The 19,800-nt window shown below is 64.8% G+C and overlaps 3 protein-coding genes and 2 non-coding genes across 14 annotated transcripts in view; 4 read left to right on the forward strand and 1 right to left on the reverse strand.

Moving 5' to 3' along the window:
• DCTN1 (dynactin subunit 1) overlaps positions 1 to 5,790 on the forward strand; it is an 80,033-nt gene extending 74,243 nt beyond the window's left edge. For all 8 annotated transcript variants that reach the window (XM_064448739.1, XM_064448738.1, XM_064448735.1 and 5 more), the window contains 5 exons: positions 2,533 to 2,666; positions 3,584 to 3,773; positions 4,616 to 4,692; positions 5,068 to 5,157; positions 5,357 to 5,790. In XM_064448739.1, coding sequence (XP_064304809.1) covers positions 2,533 to 2,666; positions 3,584 to 3,773; positions 4,616 to 4,692; positions 5,068 to 5,157; positions 5,357 to 5,500 — 635 coding nt within the window. In that variant the 3' untranslated portion in view covers positions 5,501 to 5,790. The remainder of the gene's footprint in view (positions 1 to 2,532; positions 2,667 to 3,583; positions 3,774 to 4,615; positions 4,693 to 5,067; positions 5,158 to 5,356) is intronic.
• A 350-nt stretch (positions 5,791 to 6,140) lies between these two features.
• On the forward strand, positions 6,141 to 10,070 carry NOP56 (NOP56 ribonucleoprotein). Of its 2 annotated transcripts, none has more exons than XM_064448745.1 (12): positions 6,141 to 6,205; positions 6,412 to 6,501; positions 6,626 to 6,740; positions 6,826 to 6,987; positions 7,122 to 7,320; positions 7,546 to 7,733; positions 7,832 to 7,983; positions 8,172 to 8,272; positions 8,543 to 8,691; positions 8,868 to 8,989; positions 9,172 to 9,306; positions 9,472 to 10,070. In XM_064448745.1, the coding sequence occupies exons 1-12, from the start codon at positions 6,203 to 6,205 to the stop codon at positions 9,673 to 9,675; spliced, it is 1,620 nt and encodes a 539-aa protein (XP_064304815.1). In that variant the 5' UTR covers positions 6,141 to 6,202; the 3' UTR covers positions 9,676 to 10,070. The 2 variants fall into 2 exon arrangements, with proteins under 2 accessions (XP_064304815.1, XP_064304814.1); XM_064448744.1 differs by having other exon boundaries at positions 6,188 to 6,211.
• Positions 8,733 to 8,803, forward strand: LOC135313316 (small nucleolar RNA SNORD56). The gene has a single exon (XR_010372932.1). It is a non-coding gene; the product is annotated as a small nucleolar RNA SNORD56 (small nucleolar RNA).
• On the forward strand, positions 9,025 to 9,094 carry LOC135313315 (small nucleolar RNA SNORD57). Its single transcript, XR_010372931.1, has one exon. It is a non-coding gene; the product is annotated as a small nucleolar RNA SNORD57 (small nucleolar RNA).
• Positions 10,071 to 10,289: 219 nt separating the features above from the next.
• Positions 10,290 to 19,570, reverse strand: IDH3B (isocitrate dehydrogenase (NAD(+)) 3 non-catalytic subunit beta). 2 transcript variants are annotated; one of them, XM_064448751.1, is made up of 12 exons: positions 19,502 to 19,570; positions 18,934 to 19,014; positions 16,615 to 16,713; positions 15,685 to 15,805; positions 15,214 to 15,274; positions 14,617 to 14,749; positions 14,181 to 14,314; positions 13,651 to 13,753; positions 12,813 to 12,959; positions 12,599 to 12,693; positions 12,417 to 12,477; positions 10,290 to 10,453 (listed from the first exon to the last, which is right to left on the reverse strand). In XM_064448751.1, the coding sequence occupies exons 1-12, from the start codon at positions 19,535 to 19,537 to the stop codon at positions 10,376 to 10,378; spliced, it is 1,149 nt and encodes a 382-aa protein (XP_064304821.1). In that variant the 5' UTR covers positions 19,538 to 19,570; the 3' UTR covers positions 10,290 to 10,375. The 2 variants fall into 2 exon arrangements, with proteins under 2 accessions (XP_064304821.1, XP_064304820.1); XM_064448750.1 differs by lacking the exon at positions 10,290 to 10,453 and adding an exon at positions 11,024 to 12,014.
• Between the last annotated feature and the right edge of the window lie 230 nt (positions 19,571 to 19,800).

Consider the following 19,800-nt stretch of genomic DNA (forward strand, 5'->3'; position numbering starts at 1 on the left):
CAGTGCGGGAGCTTGCACGGCCTTGGGAATGGTGCTCCGATGGTCCGCTGCTCTGCCTGCCCGGCCCTCCCGCGGCGAGCCGGAGCCCTTGGCGCGGCTGGCAGGGGAGAGGACGGGAGGCGTTCGGGCTCTGATGGCGGCTGGGGGGCACGGAGAGCCTGCAGCTCCCCAGCGGTGTCAGCAGCTCCGTGCTTGGCGGGCAGGGCAGTGGTGGTGCCTCTGAGGAGCCAGCCTGGGGCATCCCCGCCGCTGGCTGGGGCTGGGGGGCCCTTGGTGGTGGGGCACCCTGCTCCCTGGGCCGGCGAGTGTCGGCACTGCCCAGCCCGTGGGCCCGTCCTCCTGCTGGGGAGCTCCCGCGTCTGCCCGCTGGCGTGTCCTTGCTGCTGCAGGCAGCGCCCGCCTCCGCTGCCGGGCCTCTGCAGGGCATGGACGGGGCTGTTCGGGCTCTGCTGCTCTGACCTGCTGGCTCGGAGAACAAGAGATCCGATTTCTGTGTGCCTCCTGGGCTCTCCTGAAGCCCAGCAGCAAGGGGTGGGTGATGCTGAGGGACGGTGCTTGCTGGGGCCGCAGGTCCTCGTGCCGGCTCTCAGGGGTGTTAGCACCTTCCTTGTCACTCTGGAGGACATGTCCTACAAGAAATGCCTGATGGCAGGCACGGTGGCAAAGCAGGGGTGTGGGGTGATGGCAATGCGCTGGTGTCTTTGTCAGGAGCCCTGGCCTGAGCATCTCCCTTGTGAGGAAAGGCTGAGAGACCTGGGCTTGTTCAGCCTGGAGAAGAGAAGGCTGAGGGGGGATCTCATCAGTGCCTATAAATATCTAAAGGGCGGGTGTCAGGGGGATGGGGCCGGGCTCTTTCCAGCGGTGCCCAACGCCAGGCCAAGGGGCCACGGGCACAAGCTGGAACACGGGAAGCTCCCCCTGAACATGAGGACAAACCCCTTCCCTGTGCGGGTGCCAGAGCAGGGGCACAGGCTGCCCAGAGAGGCTGTGGGGTCCCTTCCCTGGAGACATTCACCCCCCGCCTGGACGCGGCCCTGTGCCCCTGCTCTGGGGGTGCCTGCTCCAGCAGGGGGTGGGACGGGGTGAGCTCCAGAGGTCCCTTCCAGCCCCCGCCACTCTGGGATGCTGTGGCAGCGTGTGGGCTCCTGAACTGAGAGCTCAGGTGTCCTTCAGGACTGTGACCAGGGTGGCCTTGGAGCCGCCTGGCCCTGCTGGGTCCAGGTTCCTGATGCTTTTGGCCTGATCTGGGTTGGGTGACTCCTGGGCGCAGCCTGGATCCTGGATGCAGCAGCTCCTGGCCCTCGTGGAGCCGCAGCCTCTCCCCGAGTCACTGTGGGCACGAGCTCTGGCTCTCGGGGATGCTGACAGCACGCTCTCAGTCCCGCGCGGCGACGGCAGCTGTGCGCGCACTGCGCCAGCACCAGCCCGCTCACGAGCGCTGCGTTTCAGAGGGGGAGCCCAGGCGGAGGGACCCCGGCTCCCAGGGGCGTAGCGTGCGCTGGGTGCAGCAGGGGAGTCTGCAGGAGCACCTTGGAGCAGGTCAGCGCGGATCACCGTGCCTTCAGACCCACAGCAAGAGGCGGCTGCTGTGGGCCGGCTCCAGAGGAGCCGCGCCGTGGGAGTGTGTGTCCTGCTTGGGTTGCTCACAGCCACACGCGTGGTCAGGGCTCGCCGGCTCCTGCCTGGGTCCCGCAGCGGCAGCACAGGGAACCCCACTGCCCCGGAGGGGCTGCTGTGACGGTCACTGCTCCCCGAGTCAGGGACGGGTCAGCACAGGACGCAGCCGTGGGTGACCAGAGCTCCTCTGGCCACGGCTCCTTTCCAACTCGATCCACGGCTTTAATTCTGCTTCTTCTTGTCTTTCTCTGGCTCCTCTCCTTGTACCGCAGAGGAACAGCAGAGAGGTACAGTACTGCACCCCAGCATGCCAGTGCTCCCCGCCTCCTCTGGCCCCCAGAAGTGCATGCCAGGGGGGGACCGGCGTCCCAGGGCACCCAAGCATGGCCCTGGGACAAGGCTTGGTTTGGGAGCAGGGGGAAGGACGCAGGTCCTGCTCGAGGGCAGCGCTTGGCTCGGACGCCCAGCGGCCTGCGGCGCAGGGCAGCTCGTGGCTGGCGCACTCCTGGACAGCACCGGGAGCCCAGGAGGGGAGTGACGGGCATGAAACCGCCACGGGTGCAGAGTGGTGCGACTGCTGCAGCCGAGAGACGGGTCCCCGGCGCGCCCAGAGCTCAGCACGGCCCCGCGCCTTCGGGAAGCGGGCACCGGGGGGCTGAGGAGGCGTCGGGGGGTGACGTGCTGCCGTGGCCAGCTGGCGTCTTGCCCTTCTCCGCGGGAGCAGGGCGGGAGGTGCCGCATGTTCGTGGTGGTTCCGTCGGTGCCTGGGCACGCACGGGCAGACGCTGCTTCCCCCGGCGCCGCAGGCGCTCGTCCCTCTGAGCCCGTCCGCATGTCCGGCGCCGCTGTAGCAGCGCTGCCCCACGCTCGCCTGCGACGGTTGCTCATGACGCTGCCGTTTGTGCCCGTCCGCAGGTGTCGGTGCCGGCCAGGTGACGGGAGGCGGTTCAGGACCCGTCCAGGTGAAGGATTCGCCTCTTCTTCTCCAGCAAATCGATGCTCTGCAGCTTTCCATTAAGCACCTCAAGAACGAGAACAACCGGCTCAAGGTGAGGTGCAGGAAGGCGCCTCCCCCCGCGGCAGGTCCCCGGGTGCCCGCAGCGCTGAGCGGGTGCCGGCGCTGGACCCCAGGGCTCAGATGTGCTGTATGTCGAGCAGGAGAAGAGGGCAGGGGTGCAGGGGCGTTCGCCTTCCTCCGGTGGCAGGCTCTGGGCTGGTGCCTGCCTTTGGCTGGTGGCCTTGGGCAAAGCCGTGTCCCCAGAGGCCAGGAAGGGCTGTGTGGGATGCGCTGGCAGGAGAGCGCTTCGTCCACCACACCTGGTGCGGTGCCGCGGGGCTCGCAGCGAGCTCTCCGCTAGTGACGAGCCTTGGCTCCTCTGGGGAAGGGGCTGAGCCCCCAGTCAGGGCAGGGGCAGCGGCCGGCAGAGCCGGGGGTGCTGGTGGCCCAGCCTTGGCCCCACGTCAGAGCCGGGACTCCAGATGCCGGCTGATGCAGACAGGTTAAGGCTTTTATTGATTCATGAACGTGTTATGAGGAAATCAGCAAATAATGCAACTAACTGAATAACGTTCCACTAATATTAGTTCACAGACATATAATTATGCAGATTATTATGCACAACTGCAAAGCTGTTAATGATAGCTCTTAAATGTAATGAGTCACATACGCGGCCACTGCTGAGTTACAGTTCTGTAAGTACCGAGGTGCCGACCCGTTTCCCGCTCCCCAAGCCTTACGTGTTGCTCAGCCGCTTGTCCAAGGGCTTCCCTCAGTGTCCTGGGGCGTTTGGGACATCGCTGCTGTCCCTGGGCATCCATGCTCCCACCCTCTGGTGCTTTTGGCTGTAGTTTTATGCCCTTTTTTCTTGTTTGGGCTCTCTTTAGCTGCCTTGACACCAAATTTTCTCTGCTCAGTTCCTCCCAAATAAACCCCCTGCCCTAATCACTGTCTCCCCTCCGGTCACAGGGAGCCCAGATGAAGATGGAGCTGGCCAGCCTGACGCCTCTGCAGGTACCCAAGATCTCCCTCCCCAAGAACAGGCAGGGAGAAGGTCTGGCCACGCAGACACTGTATCGCAAGACCAGCCAGCTCCTGGAAACGCTGTACCAGATGAGCGCCAACGCCAAGGTTGTGGACATGAAGCAGACCAAGTCGGGTAGGTCCTGCACAAACATTCCTTGGCCGAAGCACGTGGCGAGCGGGACGTCAGGGAAGCTCTGAGTCGGAGGGAGCTTGGCCCACGGCCTGTGAGCAACCCCCATGCCTCCCCTCTGCCCTGGGGAGGGACCGGCACCTCCTTCCCATCCAACCAGGGTCCGGAGCAGGGTTTGCTCCAGGGCAGAGCTCCAGCCTACCCGTTTAGACGTGCCCGCGAGGGATCTGCTCTGGTGGCAGCCTCCCGGGTCGCTCACACTGACCGTGCTTCCCTGCGCAGCGGGGAACGGCCTCGTGCCCTCGCGAGGCGCCGTCCCCGTCCCCCAGCTGCGGGCATTCGTGCGTCTGGGGCCAGCGCCGCGCCGGTTCAGCGCGCAGGGGCTGAGGTTGTGCCCCAGAGTCAGCATGGCTTGGCTGCTTCCCTGCAGTGCTGATGGCTCAGCCGGGAGCCTCTCGCCCCCCGAAACCTCCTCCCGTAACAAAGAACGTGAGCAGGCCAAGCTGGCGCCCTGCAAGCGCCGGATCGTGCCCCACAGCTCATGGCTGGCTGGATCTTGAGCCCTGGGGAGGAAACCTTCCTTCTCCTCCCTCCTGTAAATCTCCCTCTTCCCCGCCTCGGCGCTGGTGCAGCCGTGGCTGTTGCCTTGCTCGCGCTGTGGTGCCGGTCTGTGCCACTCACCATCCCTCAGGGCTGGCCCAGGCGGGCCCCGGTGCTCCGCGTCGGAGGCATCTGGGGCAAAGAGTGCTGGACAAGCGCCGGTGCTGCCGCCGTGCCCGCGCAACCTTGTCCGTGCTGGGTCGGCCCCGTGGGCGCCTGCGCTTCTCACCTCCCGTCTTTCGCAGCAAGGAGCTCGTCAGCACGGCTGCTGGAGCAGACGGCCCGTCTGTGGTCCCTCAAGAACAGCATCGATGTGCTGAAGGTAAGGCAAGGTCTGTCCGTGCCGCCCATGCGGGCTGCAGGCGGCTTCCTGGCCGAGGTGCTGGTGCAGGAGGGTGGGTGTCCAGCAGCACCCTAGGCACAGCCCTCCTGTTCCCTGGCCCGGGGGGGAAATGAATGGGTGCGTCTCACTGTGGGCCCCACGGCTGCTGCCACCGTCCCCTCGGTGCCCCCTGTGGCACCTCCAGCTGCAGCGGTGTGGGGTGGGGTGCTGCCCCCTTCCCCGTCCGAAGCAAAGCCGGGTTTGAGCCGTCGGGGCTGCGATGCGGGGGGCTGCAGGGCTCTGTGGGGCGCCGAGCGGCTGGGGGGCAGTGGGGTCTGGAGGTGACCTTGTCCCGCTCTCCCCCCCCCGCCCCAGGATGACACGATGAGAGAGACGGTCCAGCAGCAGCTGGGTGCCAGCGTCCCCACCAACTTTGGCGTTTTCCCCTCATCCTCCTTCCTGAAGGTGAGACCCTGCGGCCGGGGGTGGCCAGGGCTGGGGGTGTCCGGGGCCCCAGCCGAGGGACCGGGCGCATCGGGACTCCCTGCGCTCCCTTCCGTGGCCCCGGCAGCCGCCCTGGTGGGGTCGTCCCCGGGCGGGGGGGCGGCCCGGCCCCTGCGGCTCTCCGGCCGGGCCCCCCCCCGACGCTGCTCCGCTCTCGCAGGCCAAGCAGGAGGAGGAGGAGGGCACGGCGTGCTACGGCAGGGTGACCTTCCCCTGCCCGCCGGGGCAGAGCCAGGCCCACAGGCTGCTCCTCACCCCGCACCTGCTGCACAGCCTCCAGCGCCACTTCGTCTGCGCGGACTGACGGTCACCGCACGCCTCCCCTCCCGCACGGACCGAGGGTCACCGCACGCCCCCACCCCCCACGCGTGTCCCCCCGCCCCCCTTCCCAAGGGGGTCCCGCCGCTTTTGCCCCGGCACGAACCAGGGGGCTCCCCCCGCCGCTGCCGCCGGCGCTGTCAGACACTACGGCCGCCCCCGGGACCCCCGTGCTGCACCGGGCGGGGGGGGGGGGGAGCCGAGACCCCTCTGCCCCCCGCGCGGCCCCCCCAGCCTCGGCCCTCGCGCTCTCTAATAAAGCTACCCTGAACCCGCCCGCGGCCTCGCGCCTTCCTGCACCGGGGGGACGCGGGGGGTGCGGGGGGTGCGGGGGGCTCGGGCGGGACGGCGGGTGCCGCCACGTGCTGCTGCGGAGAGGCGGCGGCGGCGCCAAACACAGAGCGCGGGAAGGGGCGGGAGGCGCGCGGGCGGCCCTCATTGGCCGCGAGGGGCACGAGGGGGCGGGAGCCTGCGGCAGTTCCCGCACCTGATTGGTGCAGACAGCAAATGGAGGCTGGGCCGCGCCCGTTCCCTACCTGATTGGCTGGGGGGCAGGTCCGTTGAGGACAGCCAGCCTGCACTGATTGGGGGGAAGGAGCGGAGGGGTGGCCGCTGATTGGCCGCGGGGCGGAGTGGGCGGGCTTCCGGCGGGGTTCTGCCAGTTCCGGGCGGCGGCGGCGGCGGCAAGATGGTGAGTGTCCGCTGGGCCGGGCCCGTCCGCCCGCATCCGCCCGCATCGGGTCCGGTGGGGGCTGGGGATGGTCATGCGCGGGCTCGGGGCGCCGCGAAGGCCGGGGCCGGGGCTCCTGCGCCACGCCGTGGCGGGGGAGCGCGGGGCGGGGCGGGAGCGGGGCCCGCAGCCCCACCCCGAGCCGCCGGTGACCGGTGCCGGTGCAGGTGCTGCTCCACGTGCTGTTCGAGCACGCCGCCGGGTACGCGCTGTTCGCCGTGCGGGAGGTGGAGGAGATCAGCCTGCTGCTGCCGCAGGTATGAGCGGGGGGCGGCCCGGTAACGGGGGAGCGGGTCTGCCCTGCCCCGTCGGGGGTCTCACCGCGGGGGGGTGGGGATGTCTTTCACCGGGGGTCTCACCGGGAGCCCCCCGCCCCCGCAGGTGGAGGAGAGCGTCCTCACCATCGGCAAGTTCCACAACGTGGTGAAGCTGGTGGCCTTCGCCCCTTTCAAGTCAGCCCAGAGCGCCCTGGAGAACATGAACGCCGTGTCGGAGGGTGAGGGGGGCACCGGGGGGCGCGGGGGGGGGGGGGGGCGACGGGGAACCCCCCCACCCTGCTGACGCCCCCCCCGGCCCTGCAGGGATCCTCCACGAGGACCTGCGGCTCCTGCTGGAGACCTCCATGCCGGCCAAGAAGAAGAAGGCGCTGCTGGGAGTCGCAGATGCCAAGATCGGGGCTGCCATCCTGGAGGAGCTGGGCTACCAGTGCCAGACTGGGGGGGTCGTGGCCGAGATCCTGCGGGGTGAGTCCGGGGACGGAGGGGATGCCCCGCGGCCGGGGTCCCTGCTCCTGCCAGGGGTTTCCACCACCGCAGCCGGGGTCCCTGTTCCCGCCAGGGGTCCTGCCACAGGCGGTGACGGCTGTGTCCCCACGCAGGGATCCGCCTGCACTTCCACGCGCTGGTGAAGGGCCTCACGGCACAGTCGGCCTCCAAGGCCCAGCTGGGCCTCGGCCACAGCTACTCCCGGGCCAAGGTGAAGTTCAACGTGAACCGTGTGGACAACATGATCATCCAGTCCATCAGCCTCCTGGACCAGCTGGACAAGGACATCAACACCTTCTCCATGCGCGTGCGGTGAGCGGGTCCCCGGGGCGGGTGAGCAGCGGCGCGCGGGCCCATCTCCCCATGCTTACCGCAGGCAGCTGCCGCCTCCGGCTGCCTGCACAGAACGGGGAGGCAGAGCAGCGCCCCGCGCGCGGCCGGCCGGGGCGGCGGTGCCACGGCCGGGGCGTGCCTGGGGGCGACACGCATGGCGTGAGGGGTCGGCCCGCGGCGCTGACGCTGTCCCTGTCCCCGCAGGGAGTGGTATGGGTACCACTTCCCCGAGCTGATCAAGATCGTCTCCGAGAACTACACCTACTGCCGGCTGGCCAAGTTCATCGGGAACCGCAAGGAGCTGAGCGAGGAGAGCCTGGAGGGGCTGGAGGAGATCGTCATGGACAGCGCCAAGGCACAGGCCATCCTGGAGGCCTCCCGCTCCTCCATGGGTGAGCGGGGACAGGCGGCGGTGGCTCCACCGGAACCCCGGGGGGGCTGCTCTCCGCCCCAGGGGGTGCTGCTCAGCCCCCACTGCCTGTCTCCGCAGGGATGGACATCTCCCCTCTTGACCTCATCAACATTGAGAGCTTCTCCAGCCGCGTCATCTCGCTGTCCGAGTACCGCAAGGGCCTGCAGGAATACCTGCGCTCCAAGATGAGCCAGGTGGCTCCCAGCCTCTCGGCGCTCATCGGGGAGGTGGTGAGTGCCAGCATGAGGCGCCCTGGGCCGTTCTGGGCCGCGGAGATGATGTCTGAGTGAATCTGTCAATCCACTGAGCTGTCGTGCTGACAACTGTCACTGCTGATCCACGGCCCGGCGGGCTGCCGTGCGGCTGCGGCTGAGCTCTGGGGGCAGCAGCCCTGACCCCCCACCCCTTCCCCCCCCAGGTGGGCGCCCGCCTCATCTCCCACGCCGGCAGCCTGACGAACCTGGCCAAGTACCCGGCCTCGACCGTGCAGATCCTGGGGGCCGAGAAAGCCCTCTTCAGGTACCGCTGCGGGGTGGTCGCAGTGATGGCAGGTGCCTGGGCCGCCGGCTGTGATGCGCCGGGCCCCCACGGCCTCGGCCGTGCGTGATCAGCCAGCCCCGGTCTCTGAGCGACCACCGCGGCTTCGTGCTGGCGCGGTGGGGCCGTGCCCGGGGCTGTCCCGGAGGTTAGCCGGGACGTGGGGGGAAGGAGCGGGGGGCCGTCCTGTGGGTCGTGCCACGCTGCCTGCAGAAGACGTTCGGGGCTGACGGTGCCGCCGGCTCCTTCCAGGGCTCTGAAGACGCGAGGGAACACCCCCAAGTACGGGCTCATTTTCCACTCCACCTTCATCGGGCGAGCGGCCGCCAAGAACAAGGGGCGCATTTCCCGCTACCTGGCCAACAAGTGCACCATCGCCTCCCGCATCGACTGCTTCTCAGGTGGGCGGGGGGCCGGGGCGGGCAGGGGGCCGGGGAAGCCTCTGCGATGATGGCAAGATTTTTCGTCAACAGAACCGCGCCGTGCGCATGGTGACACCTGTGGTCTGAGCAGAGCAGGGGGCCGGGGGCGGGGGCAGGCTGGGTGCTGAGGCCCCCCATCTCTCCTGTCACTGCAGAAGTCCCCACCAGCGTCTTCGGGGACAAGCTGCGGGAGCAGGTGGAGGAGCGCTTGGCCTTCTATGAGACGGGGGAGCCGCCCCGCAAGAACCTGGAGGTGATGAAGGAGGCCGTGGCAGAGGTGAGGCCGTGCGGGGATGAGCAGGGCCCCGCTGTCGGACATGATGTCAACCTGCCTTCCTGACCTGCTGTGGAGGGAAAAAGACTGATTTAATGAGGCTGATCCGACGGGTGCCGCTGGGTGGGGATGGGCCTGGGCTGGGAGCCTCTCCTCTGCTGACGAGCTCGCTCTCTCCTCTGCAGGCGAGCGAGGTGGTGGCTGAGGTCAAGAGGAAGCAGGAGAAGAAGGAGAAGAAGAAGAAGAAGAGGGAGAAGCGGCGGCTGGAGGCCCTGGCGGCGGCCGCAGAGGAGATGGAAAACTCTGTGATGGAGACGGAGGTGAGGGCAGGGGGCTGGGACGTGCTCGGCCCTGGGCTGGCAGGACAAGGGGTCCCAGCTCCTCCTCGCCTGGCCATCCTGTAGCGGAGCGGGGGTTTGCGGGATGGTGCCTGGGGCAGCCGCCCGGCTCGGCACAGCTCCTGCTCACCCAGGGGCTCCCCTCAGGAGAACGACATGGAGCCCAAGAAGAAGAAAAAGAAGAAGAAGCAGGAGCTGGAGGCTGAATCGGAGCAGGAGCTGGAGGAGAATGGGCTGGAGGAAGAGGTCTTGCCCAAGAAGAAAAGGAAGCTAATGGCAGAGGCTGACCAGGAGGAGGAGAAGAAGAAGAAAAAGAAGAAGAAGGCAGCCAGGGACTTGGAGGAGGACTAGGGGCGTGGGGTGGAGCTGGAGCTGGGCTGTGCTCCAGCACCGGACTCATGGACTTGCAGGGGGGCAGCTTGGTGCGGCCCTTCCTCTGGCCACCGGCATTTCATGGCAGCGGCATGCCTGGCGCTGTAACGTGGCTCTGCATGAGCTGTTTAGGCACCTGGGGGTCCAGGTGAGTCCCTTCGGCCTGGCCAAGGCACCAGCAGCCCCTGGGGCAGTGCTTGAGCCTTGCTGGGCCTTGTGCAGTGTTCCCTCCTTGAGGTCCCCCACCACGTCCCGTGGGGTGGCTCAGACTGCGTGTGGTGTCCGGCGTGGGGCCGTCCCCGCAGCCTGCGTGGTGCAGGGGGGGCAGGAAAGCGCTTGGTGTCACTGAGCCTCAATAAAAGACTGAGGCTGTTGTTGATCCTTTCCCACCTCATTTCGCTGCGCCTGGAGGCTGGGGCTGCGGGGGGCCCTGCTGTGGCTTTGCCTCCCCTCGCCCAGGGTGGGAGGCGATGCTGCTGTCCCTCCTGGCACAGGGGCTGCACCGTCACACAGCTGTGGCCGTCCCTCCCCAGCTGGGCACGGAGGGGCGAGATGGGGCCACACATGATGGCAGCACTCCTAGCAGCCCCCCCTTGTGCTGCAGAGACCACTTTATTAGAGAGAAGCAATAAATTACCAGGCGGGCAGGGTGGGCGCGGGGCGGCTGTGGTGAGGGGCCCTAGACATCCAGGGCAGCTATCACGGCTTGGGTGAACTCCAAGGACGTGGCGTAGCCCCCCATGTCCGCCGTGCGCACCTGCAAGGAGAGGGGAGGTTAGGGAGGGGGGAGGGGGTCCCCACAGCACAGTGGGGACCCCCGGCCCCATGCTGGGTGCTGTCGCTGTGGGTGGGACCGGGCCCTCTGAGGCTCTTTGCAGCTCCCATGGTGTCCAAGGAGGAGTGCGATGGCGCCAGGCTGGAGGAAGGGGTCACTGTGCCCCACACCTGCTAGGGGGCTTCAGCCACCCCAAGCTCTGGTGGGGGGGAGCCGGCTGCATGTCTGTGGCAGGGGTGCGCGGGCATCCCAGCACCACCAGCCCCTCGGGGGGGGGGGGGAGAGAGGGGGTGTCTCAGCAAGCACCCATGAGTGGAGGGTTTCATGGCAGCCACTCCCCAGACAGCTCCATCCCCCCCCCCCCCCCCCCGGCTCACCCACCCCAGCAGGCTGGAGGGGACAGTGAGGGGCTGGCGGCGGAGCTGCAGGGCCCGCGCTGAGCCCTGCCGCTGCCCCCAGAGGCAGGGCCCGGGCCAGCCCTGTGCTCGCTGCCAGCCTGCACCGCGCTGGGCAGGGGCAGAGCCAGGTGGGGAACAGCACCTGGGCTGGAGGGAAGCGTCGGCCCCTTTATTTGCAAACACAGATACAAAGCACAGCATTAAATACATGTCCCAGTCGCTCGCTCTCTCACACACAGGGCAGCGCGGCCGTGGTCCCACCGAGCGCGTGTGCCGCCCCGCAGGAGCCCCCGGGGCGCACACCGCTGGGCACCGAGCACGGGGCGCTGCGGTTTGGGCGAGCCTGGCTCTGCTGGCTGCAGGGACGCGCGCTTGCTGCCCGCAGAGGCCCTACTGGGGTGGCTCAGCCAGAGCCCCGTGCTCCCCAGGGCCTGCCCCGGCTCGCAGAAACCAGCCACAAACTCATAACGGGGTGGGGGGCAAAGGGAGCCATGCCCCTCCCCACCCTGCACTGGTTCCCTGCGGGCAGGAGGTGCCAAAGCCTCGCAGCCGCTCCCTACCATGGGATTGTGCCCGAAGGGACCCTCCCTCCGCACCAGCAGCTTTGCCCTTGTGCATTCCTGGCTGCGGGGCCTCAGCCCCGTGGTCCCATTTATTGCTGAAGCCGCTGCGGGCAGAAGGCTCCTACAGTACCGGGGGGTCCTGCCATCCCCAGGCGCTGCCCCTTTGTCCCCCCCGGCTCTGTGCTGCCCTCAGCACACCTTGGGCACAGCGGAGAAGCTGCCCACGCGACCTGGAAGGACTGCGGGGACCCTCGCTCTGAAGGGAGCCCTGCCCTCCGTCCCTCCGGCGACCCCCCGCTGGCGGTGACTGGGGGTGGGTACGGGGCTCTGGGCTGGGCAGGAAGAAGGCCACCTTCCTCCTCCTCCTCCCCCCCCTAGGGAACCTCAGCCAGCGCCGGGCGGGAGGGGAAGGACATGCTGCTGGGCTGTAAGCTATGGGAAGCTGCTGCAGGGTGCAGAGACGTCCCCGGCTCCCCGGGGCGAGCGGGGTTCCTAGGCACCATAGTGGGGGTGCAGGTTGTCAATCACAGACTTCACGAAGTCAGAAGTGGTGGAGTAACCGCCCAAGTCCCGTGTCCGAACCTAAAAATCCAACACAGGGAAGGGGAGAAACAAGGGAGAAACGTGATTGTGAACCGAGTGAAATGACTGCGAGAAGGGAGAGCAGAGCAGCTTCCCTCTACGCACCCTGCCGGCCACCCCAGCGGGGCAGCACGCAAGAACGAGGCCGTCTGACGTCCCCCAGCCCTGCCAGACCTTCCCGAGCCAGCAAGCACCGCTACGGGCAGCAGGAGCAATCCCCGAGGCAAGCGCAGAGGGGCTCTGACTGCAGCCGCAGCTGCACGCACACGGGTTCCCGAGCTGGACGCGGGCGAGGAGCTCCGAGACTCGCGCTTGTCCGTCAGGGAGAACGCGGAGCAGCTCGCTACCACCAACACTCACGCAGCTACAGACACGCGGCAAGGCCGGCTGCCCAACACTCACTTTTCCGACTTTGATCACCTTCTTCACCGCATCCGCAATCAAATTGGAGTGAAATTCCAAGCTGGTGAGAGGGAAGGAGCGGCAGGTCAGTCCCTCCGTCAGCCCCCCCGCTGCCCACAGGACCCGGCGGGGCCGAGGCAGCGCTGCCCACCCCACCGCACCCCGACCCGAGAGGCACCTACTTGAGATGCCGCAGCATGTTGGCGGCCGAGAGCAGCATGGCAGTGGGGTTGGCGATGTTCCTGCCCACCGCCTGGGCGAAGGGGTGGCGGGCGCCCTGCGGGAGGAGAAGCGGCGGTGACGGACCGCCTTGCGCAGCCCTGTCCCCAGCAGCCCCCTGGACAACCCGGGGTGCCGGTACGGCACAGCAGCCCCCGGGGAGCTGAGACTCCTCACCATCTCGAACACGGCGTACTCGGCACTGTAGCTCTCGCCGGGAACCACGCCGGCGCCGCCCACCAAGCCGGCTGCCAGGTTATCGATGATGTTCCCGTAGAGGTTGGGCATGACCAGGACGTCGAACTGGTAGGGGTTCTGCACCAGCTGCACGGAGGCAACGGGAGGACGTGAGCCCCTGCACAGCTGACACAGGCCGTGGTACAGGGACAGCGCATGGTACACGAATCAGTGGAGCAGCAGAAACCACCGTGTCTGAAAACATCCCCAAACTGCTCAGGTGACAGCCGGGAGCACGGGGAGCCCTGCCGGAAGGGCTCGGGAGCCACCGACCTATGTCACCCGGCAGAGTTTTGCAAGCCCAGATGAGACATAGTGGCACCAGGGAAAGTTTAGATTGGATATTAGGAACCACTTCTTCACCAAAAGGGTTGTCAAGCGCTGGAACAGGCTGCCCAGGAGGTGGTGGAGTCACCACCCCTCAGGGTGTTTAACAGATGTGTAGGTGGTGCTGAGGGACATGGTTTAGTGGTGGGCTTGGCAGTGCTGGGTTAACGGTTGGGCTCAATGACCTTAAGGGTCTTTTCCAACCTAACCAATTCTGTGATTCTAGATGCCCCCGGCACCTTCAACCCCTGCAGCCCCTGCCCTCACCTGGAGCAGAGCAGGGAGAAGGCTCTGGTCTTGTGCAAGGAGCAAACCCGGGGTCAGGGCGGCCACCCGGACCCGCCACGCCGTCAGCGGCAGCAGCCTTTCAGATCTTTACGGGTTGGCTCAGCAGGCCCAGCAGCAGCAGGTGGTGCAGAGCGGCTCTGGGACAGGCACACGGGATCCTCACCTGCATGCAGCAGTTGTCAATGATCATGGTGTCAAATTTGATCTTGGGGTACAGTTCTGCCACTTCTTCACAGCACTGCAGGAAGAGCCCGTCACCTAATTTCCTGTGAGACACAAAACATGTCAAAGGGTTGTGGGACAACAGTGAAATCATTACAGCAGTAGGTAACCCAACAGCAACCGGTGTCCCACTGCAGCAGGGCAGGGGAAGCCCTAGAGCACCCCGCACCACGGCACACCCACAGGTGGAGAAACAGGGCCCGGGGGAGCAACGAGGGCTCAGCTTTTGATGCCAAAGCTTCTCCCCTGCTCAGCCGACAGCCTCCAGGGTGCAGCTGTCAGGCCTCACGCTGGAGGTGAGAGCATACAGAGAAGAAAACACTGTTCCCAGGGAAAGCTCAGCCTCTCTGGAGCCAGGCTGGTGTTGCTCTGACGGGGATCAAAAGCTGAGAGCGACGAGGTCCCCGACGCGACCACGGCCACGTGTCTGACAATCAGACAGCGCCCCAAACCAGCCCCTGTGGCACTCACATGATGTTGGCTTTGTGCACAGCCGTGACCTTGGAGCGCCCCTTCTTGGTGGCGTAGTCAAAGGCGAACTTGGCGATGCGCTGCGACTTGGCCCGGGTGATGATCTTCAGGCACTCGATGACCCCCTTTGCACTCTGGGCAGGAAAGGGAGCGTGAGCAGCCGCCGCGTGCGCTGTGCAGCCCGGCACCCTGCCTCGCCAGCCCACAGCACGCCGAAAGCGCCCGCGCTTTGAGACGGAGATAAGGCATCTTTGCCTGACGCCGGATCACCCCCATCAAGAGGCTCCTTAACACCCATGCCCTTCTTTGCTGGCATTATCCGTCCTGCAGCCATCGCTGCCCTCACTGGGTCTGCGTGTATTCGCATCCCTAAGTGCTCTCCTAATTCCGTCGCCGTCACCCCGAGCACCCGCGCGCCGGAGGGAGGCTCCCGTACCTCATGCTCCAGAGAGCTGTACTCCCCCTCCGTCTGCTCACGAATGATCACGAGGTCCAAGTTGTTGTGGCGTGTTTTATAGCCCGGTAAGCTCTTCACATGGACAACATTTGCAAACAAGTCTAACTTGCGCCTGCGAGAGAAGCAGCAGCAGCAGAGTCAGCATTTCATCATAAGCTGCTTCTGGGGCCGCAGCTGTTCCCTACAGGTACTGCGGGTAACAGCTGCTGACGGTGCAAACAGCTCCCCACCTCCTAAGATGCCTTCCCATTGCTGTCTGTCAGTCTAGCCCTCCATCCACCTTTCCCCTCACAGATCGTGAGCCAGCCACACCTCGTCACAGCACGGCTTTGACGACCCTCTGTTGAGGTGGGCCACCACTGTCCGTTCTCCAGCCACCCAGGACCCCCAAGGAAGCACGCAGCAGGATCACACTCAAGAGAGGCAGCTCCTGGCCACAGTCAGTCCCTCAGGATCTCTCGCTTCCCTCAGCCCCCAGTGCGGCGGCAGAACAGCAGGACCGAGCGCAGTACGGTTTTCCCAGCGACCGACGCGCGGGTGCCCAGCCCTGGCAGCCGAGCAGGGCACGGGGCTCACCTGAGCCTCATGTCGTAAGAAGCCAGCTCTCCCTTGTACTCCATCGGCGTGTGGATCTTGCCTGCGGGACAGCGTTGAGCAGGAGTAAGGACACAGAGCACGGAGCGTGCTGACAGCTGCTGAGGATGCCGCCTGAGCCCAGGCAACAGGGCAGCACGGCTTGGGACGGGGGTGCTTCAAGGGGACCTCAGCCAAGCGTGGAGACTGATCTCCTGCTATACGGGACCCTGACGAGGCCCTTTGCTTCTCTGGGCCATACTGGGAGATCTCATTTCAGAAGCAGAAGCCGAATACAGCCTCCCCTTTGGCATGTTTAGTAATTACTTCAGTAATTTGCTGCTTAGCTTAAAGGCAGCACACTCCCTTCTCAGGACCACAGAGATCCCTGCCCTCTGAAAGCACCTAATGGTGTTTGAGATAACACCGCTCCTGCAGGCAGAGCACAGAGCCCCTCCTCGCACAAGTCCTTACCTATAAGGGCCACTTTACTTTCCTTCATGGAGTCAACCACCTGATCCAGTTTTTCTTCCGACGCCATGTTCTGCACCTCACTCAGGTGATGCTCGTCGAAGACCACGGGCACGCTGGCAGCCTGCGCGAGAGAAACATCAGAGACTGGGCAGGGAAGTTACGCTGCTCGTTACAGAGGGACGCTGATGGGCTCGGAGAGCCGCGACACGACACCTTAAACCAGCCCGACTGCCTGCTCAGTGAGGAGAGGGAACCCGGACCTCTGCCTCCTTCAGTTCCAGCCGACCAGCAAAGTTCTCTGTCGCTCCTAGCACCAGGGCCCCCATTCCTTACTGCAATCAGTGTTTCAGCTGCGTAACCGCAGCACACAACCCCACGTTCGCTGCCTTTGATGTGACAGAACTTGCATGTAGAACTATTAACTGTTGACTTCCTCCCTGACGTCTGACCTTGCTGCCTGAGAGCAGGGCTCATCGCTGATTAGGAAGGAGGTCAGAAGGACCTAAAGAGTTCTGGACAGCTGGACAAGGACAGCCCTGCGGCCATGCTCCCAACAGGAGCAGGAAGGACGGCCTGTCTCCTCCCCACCACCAGCCCAGGCAGTGTCAGCACTTGCTGCTGCCTCAGCAGGGGGAGAAGGACCGAGTGGGCAATGGACCCAGGCTCTGCCAGCTCCAGGACACGGTCCCAGGATGGGAATATATTGACACTGAAGAATGAGACAGCTTGCAAGAGTACTGCTCACACTGAGCCTATTTATGGCAAGGGTGAGATCCCAGGGTTTTCACAACCAGCTCCCTTCTGCACCGGGGGGGACAGACAGGCTGGTCCTGGAGGGCCTCTGGACCAGCAGCACCTTCAACCAACTCTGCAGCTGCTGCTCCTCCCTTCCCCACCCACGCCGTCGCGCCGAGGGGCAGAAGCCGTTACCTTGAACACCTCCTTGACGGCGTGCATGAGCTCCGGGCCCACGCCGTCTCCGGGCAGCATGGTGACTTGGAACGTGCCCTCAGACTTCGCATTTTCTGACTGCACAGAAAGCAAAGAAGGGTCAGACCTTCCACCGGACCCCAGAGCTGGACAGGACCCCTACCCCGCAAGCAGCGAACCAGAGACAGGTTGCTTAGTTTTCAGTAATGAGGATTTACTGCAGTACTAACACGGAGCTTGACCTCATGAGCTCCTGCTCCTCTGTCATGAACACACCACGCAGCAGAGACACCCACTACCCCATGATCCACGGGCAACCAAAGACCCCCTCTCAAACAGCATTTCTAGGTAGGGTCTTGTCATGGTTTTGGCTGGGATAGAGTTAATTTTTCTTCACTGTCGCTGGCACAGTGTTGTGCTTTGGACTTAGTGTGAGAATAATGCTGATAACACAGGGATGTTTTAGTTGTTGCTGGGTAGCGCTTGCACTAGTCAAGGACTTTTCCAGCTTCCCCTGCTCTGCCAAGGGCACAAGGAGCTGGGAGGGGAGGAGGCACATCAAAGAGAGCTGATCCAAACTGGCCGAAGGGGTATTCCAGATCATATGACATCAGGCCCAGTATATTAACTGGGGGGAGCTGGCCGGGGGAAGCAGCGATCGCAGCTTGGGGACTGGCGGTGTCGGTCGGCGGGTGGTGAGTGGCCGCATCACGTGTGGGTTTTTTTTTCCCCCAGACTTCATTTCTCTCATTATTTTCCTTATTATTATATTATTATTATTACCATGATCATTATTATTATCATTACCATTATTATTATTTTATTTTAATTATTAAACTGTTCTTCTCTCAACCCACGAGTGTTCTTGCTTTCACCCTTCTGACTCTCTCCCCCATCCCACAGGGTGGGGGCAGCGAGCGAGCAGCTGCGTGGGGCTCAGTTGCTGACCAGGGTAAACCACGACAGGGAATTTCTGTACAGCAGAAATGCTTACGAGGAGCTAAGAGCACAATCCCACATTATTAAACCACCTGGTCTTCCTATCATATTCATGTTGTCTCACAGATTTTGGTTGAGCATGCTGGGGTTTTTTTTGGTCCTGAAGACAAAATCAGTCTCAAAGACAATTTCTCAGATGTTCCACAGGCGATCCACCTCCAAATCAGTGCCACCTGCTCCCCCACCATCACTGCCTCCTATTTTCACAGTCCTTTTCCTAATCCTCATCCTCTTTAGCAAGTAATTCCCTGTCAGAGCTGACCTCCAGGCAGGAGACTTCACAGAGCTAGCCTCCGGGACTAGACAGCCGCAGTCAGGGGCAAGAACTGCACCCAACAATTTACTCAGGCAACAAACGGAGTGAGCAAGCAGCGCCGTATGACGTGGGAAACACACGTGTCAGTGGCACGAAGCACAGGCTAACAGTGATCACGGGAAGGCAAAATGAAAGAGCGAGGGGAAAAAGAAAGACAAAGTAGCCTTTACTTTTGATTTTCAGTCTCTCGGAATCAAGTTCCAGGGCAGAACACCTCGCCTACCTAAATTTCAAGAAGCAGCAAAGCATCTGCAGAGGGATCCGCAGCACAGGCCCCAGCTCAAGGTCAAAAGAACAGCCTCAGCGCCGAGCCCTTCCCTTTAGTGTCTTAATAACATAAGCCAGCTTCATTTATAAGCAGGAACACACCATCCTGATGGTCTGAACGTGACAAACACGATGTTAATTCGCTACCTGACACCTGGGTCGTTTCCTTCACCCTTAGTTCCACAGAGGACAACTCACCTCTCCTCACAGCTCTTATTTCCTCACCATGGAGTCCGAATAACGCTTGTACATGCTAGGCTACTGCTTGCTCTTTCCTTATTCAGTCTGTAACAATCACTGCATTATTTCCTCTGCTCTTCTCTGTCAACTACTACATGTAGCTACACTGAATTTAGGATTAAGGGGCAAGGACTGGGTCAAAAGGATTTTCACTACCGCATCAACGCTGCACTCTGCCTAGCAGTTTTAGCTGCACCAACAACAAAACGCTTGCCGTCGCAGCCCTGCCAGCAACCCCCCGAGGCCGAGCGGGAGCCAGAGGGCCGGAGAGGAGCCTCCAAGGGTGGCGGGAGCGCGGCCAGAGAACACGCTGCACTGAGAGCAAGAAAAGCTGCATCCACCAAGCGGAGCCTGTCCAGGAGCACTTCCACCGCCCAGGGACCGCTGCCACCTGCCCCTCGCTGCCCTGCTTCCCACGACAGCTCTGCACCCTGCAGTGAGAGCCAGGGGCTGACCGCGCCCAGAGGGGCCCAGGGGCGCCAGGACCCCCCTCTCACCTTGGCCCGCGGGATCTGCTGGACGGCGGCGGAGGCACGCAGGCCCCTCCACACCCCGAGGCTCCGGGCACGCAGGAGACCCTGGGGCAGGGCAGTGGGAAGGTGAGAGCGCCCAACCTGGACGTGCCCCCCACCCCCAGACAGACCCCCTGCTCTGGGCTGACACCCCCCCATCCCCCGCACACGCCCCCCAGCCCAACCCAGCCCCTGGGCCCCGCATCCCCAGCCTGAACCCCCCCTCCACCCAGGGCTTACGCCCTGTCCCAGGCTGGACTCAGCCCAGCCCGGCCCCTCACCCACCCAGACCAGGCCAGGCCCCCAGCCCCTCTGACGCCCACAGATCCGTCTGACCCCCCCAGCCGGTCCGACACCCCCAAATCAGACCGACCCCTCACCACCAAAGCCAGTCCCCACCCCCTTTGACCCCCCCGAGCCAGACCGGCCCCTCACCCCCAAAGCCAGACCCCATCCCCTCTGATCCCCCCAGCCCAGCCAGCCCCCTCACCTCTCTGACCACCCCCATCCAGACCGACCCCTCAGCTCCCCCAGCCCGGCCCCGGCCCCTCACCCCGGCCGCCGCCCGCCCCACGCTGAGCGCCGCCATTTCGCCGCCCCACAGCGCACCGCGCGCGGGCACGGCGGGACCACGTGAGGGGCGCGACCGAGCGCTGCGGCGCCCCCTGGCGGGCGGCGGACCACGGAGGGTCCATCCCCCCCCCACGGCGGGCAGGTCCTGCCTGACCAGCGCGGCCTCCTCCCGCGGGCGGGGACCCCCGGGGCTGAGGGGGCGCAGAGGGTGAACGGAGCTGAATCCAGTCAGCAGCTGGTCACAAGGGGTGTTCCCGAGGGCTCAGGTTTGGGGCCATT

Source organism: Phalacrocorax carbo, chromosome 4 (genome assembly GCF_963921805.1).
Source record: "Phalacrocorax carbo chromosome 4, bPhaCar2.1, whole genome shotgun sequence".
Classification (NCBI taxonomy): domain Eukaryota; kingdom Metazoa; phylum Chordata; class Aves; order Suliformes; family Phalacrocoracidae; genus Phalacrocorax; species Phalacrocorax carbo.

Bases quoted from the DNA above. Each gene is read 5' to 3' on its own strand.
- IDH3B (XM_064448750.1), bottom strand. From the start codon at position 19,537: ATGGCGGCGCTCAGCGTGGGGCGGGCGGCGGCCGGG. The intron at 19,015-19,501 runs GTGAGGGGCCGG...GCCCTGCCCCAG, and splicing joins TGGGGCGGGCGGCGGCCGGG to GGTCTCCTGCGTGCCCGGAG. The intron at 15,806-16,614 runs GTAACGGCTTCT...TCTCTCGCGCAG, and splicing joins CCGTCAAGGAGGTGTTCAAG to GCTGCCAGCGTGCCCGTGGT.
- NOP56 (XM_064448744.1), top strand. The intron at 7,984-8,171 runs GTGAGTGCCAGC...TTCCCCCCCCAG, and splicing joins CGGCGCTCATCGGGGAGGTG to GTGGGCGCCCGCCTCATCTC. The intron at 9,307-9,471 runs GTGAGGGCAGGG...GGCTCCCCTCAG, and splicing joins ACTCTGTGATGGAGACGGAG to GAGAACGACATGGAGCCCAA.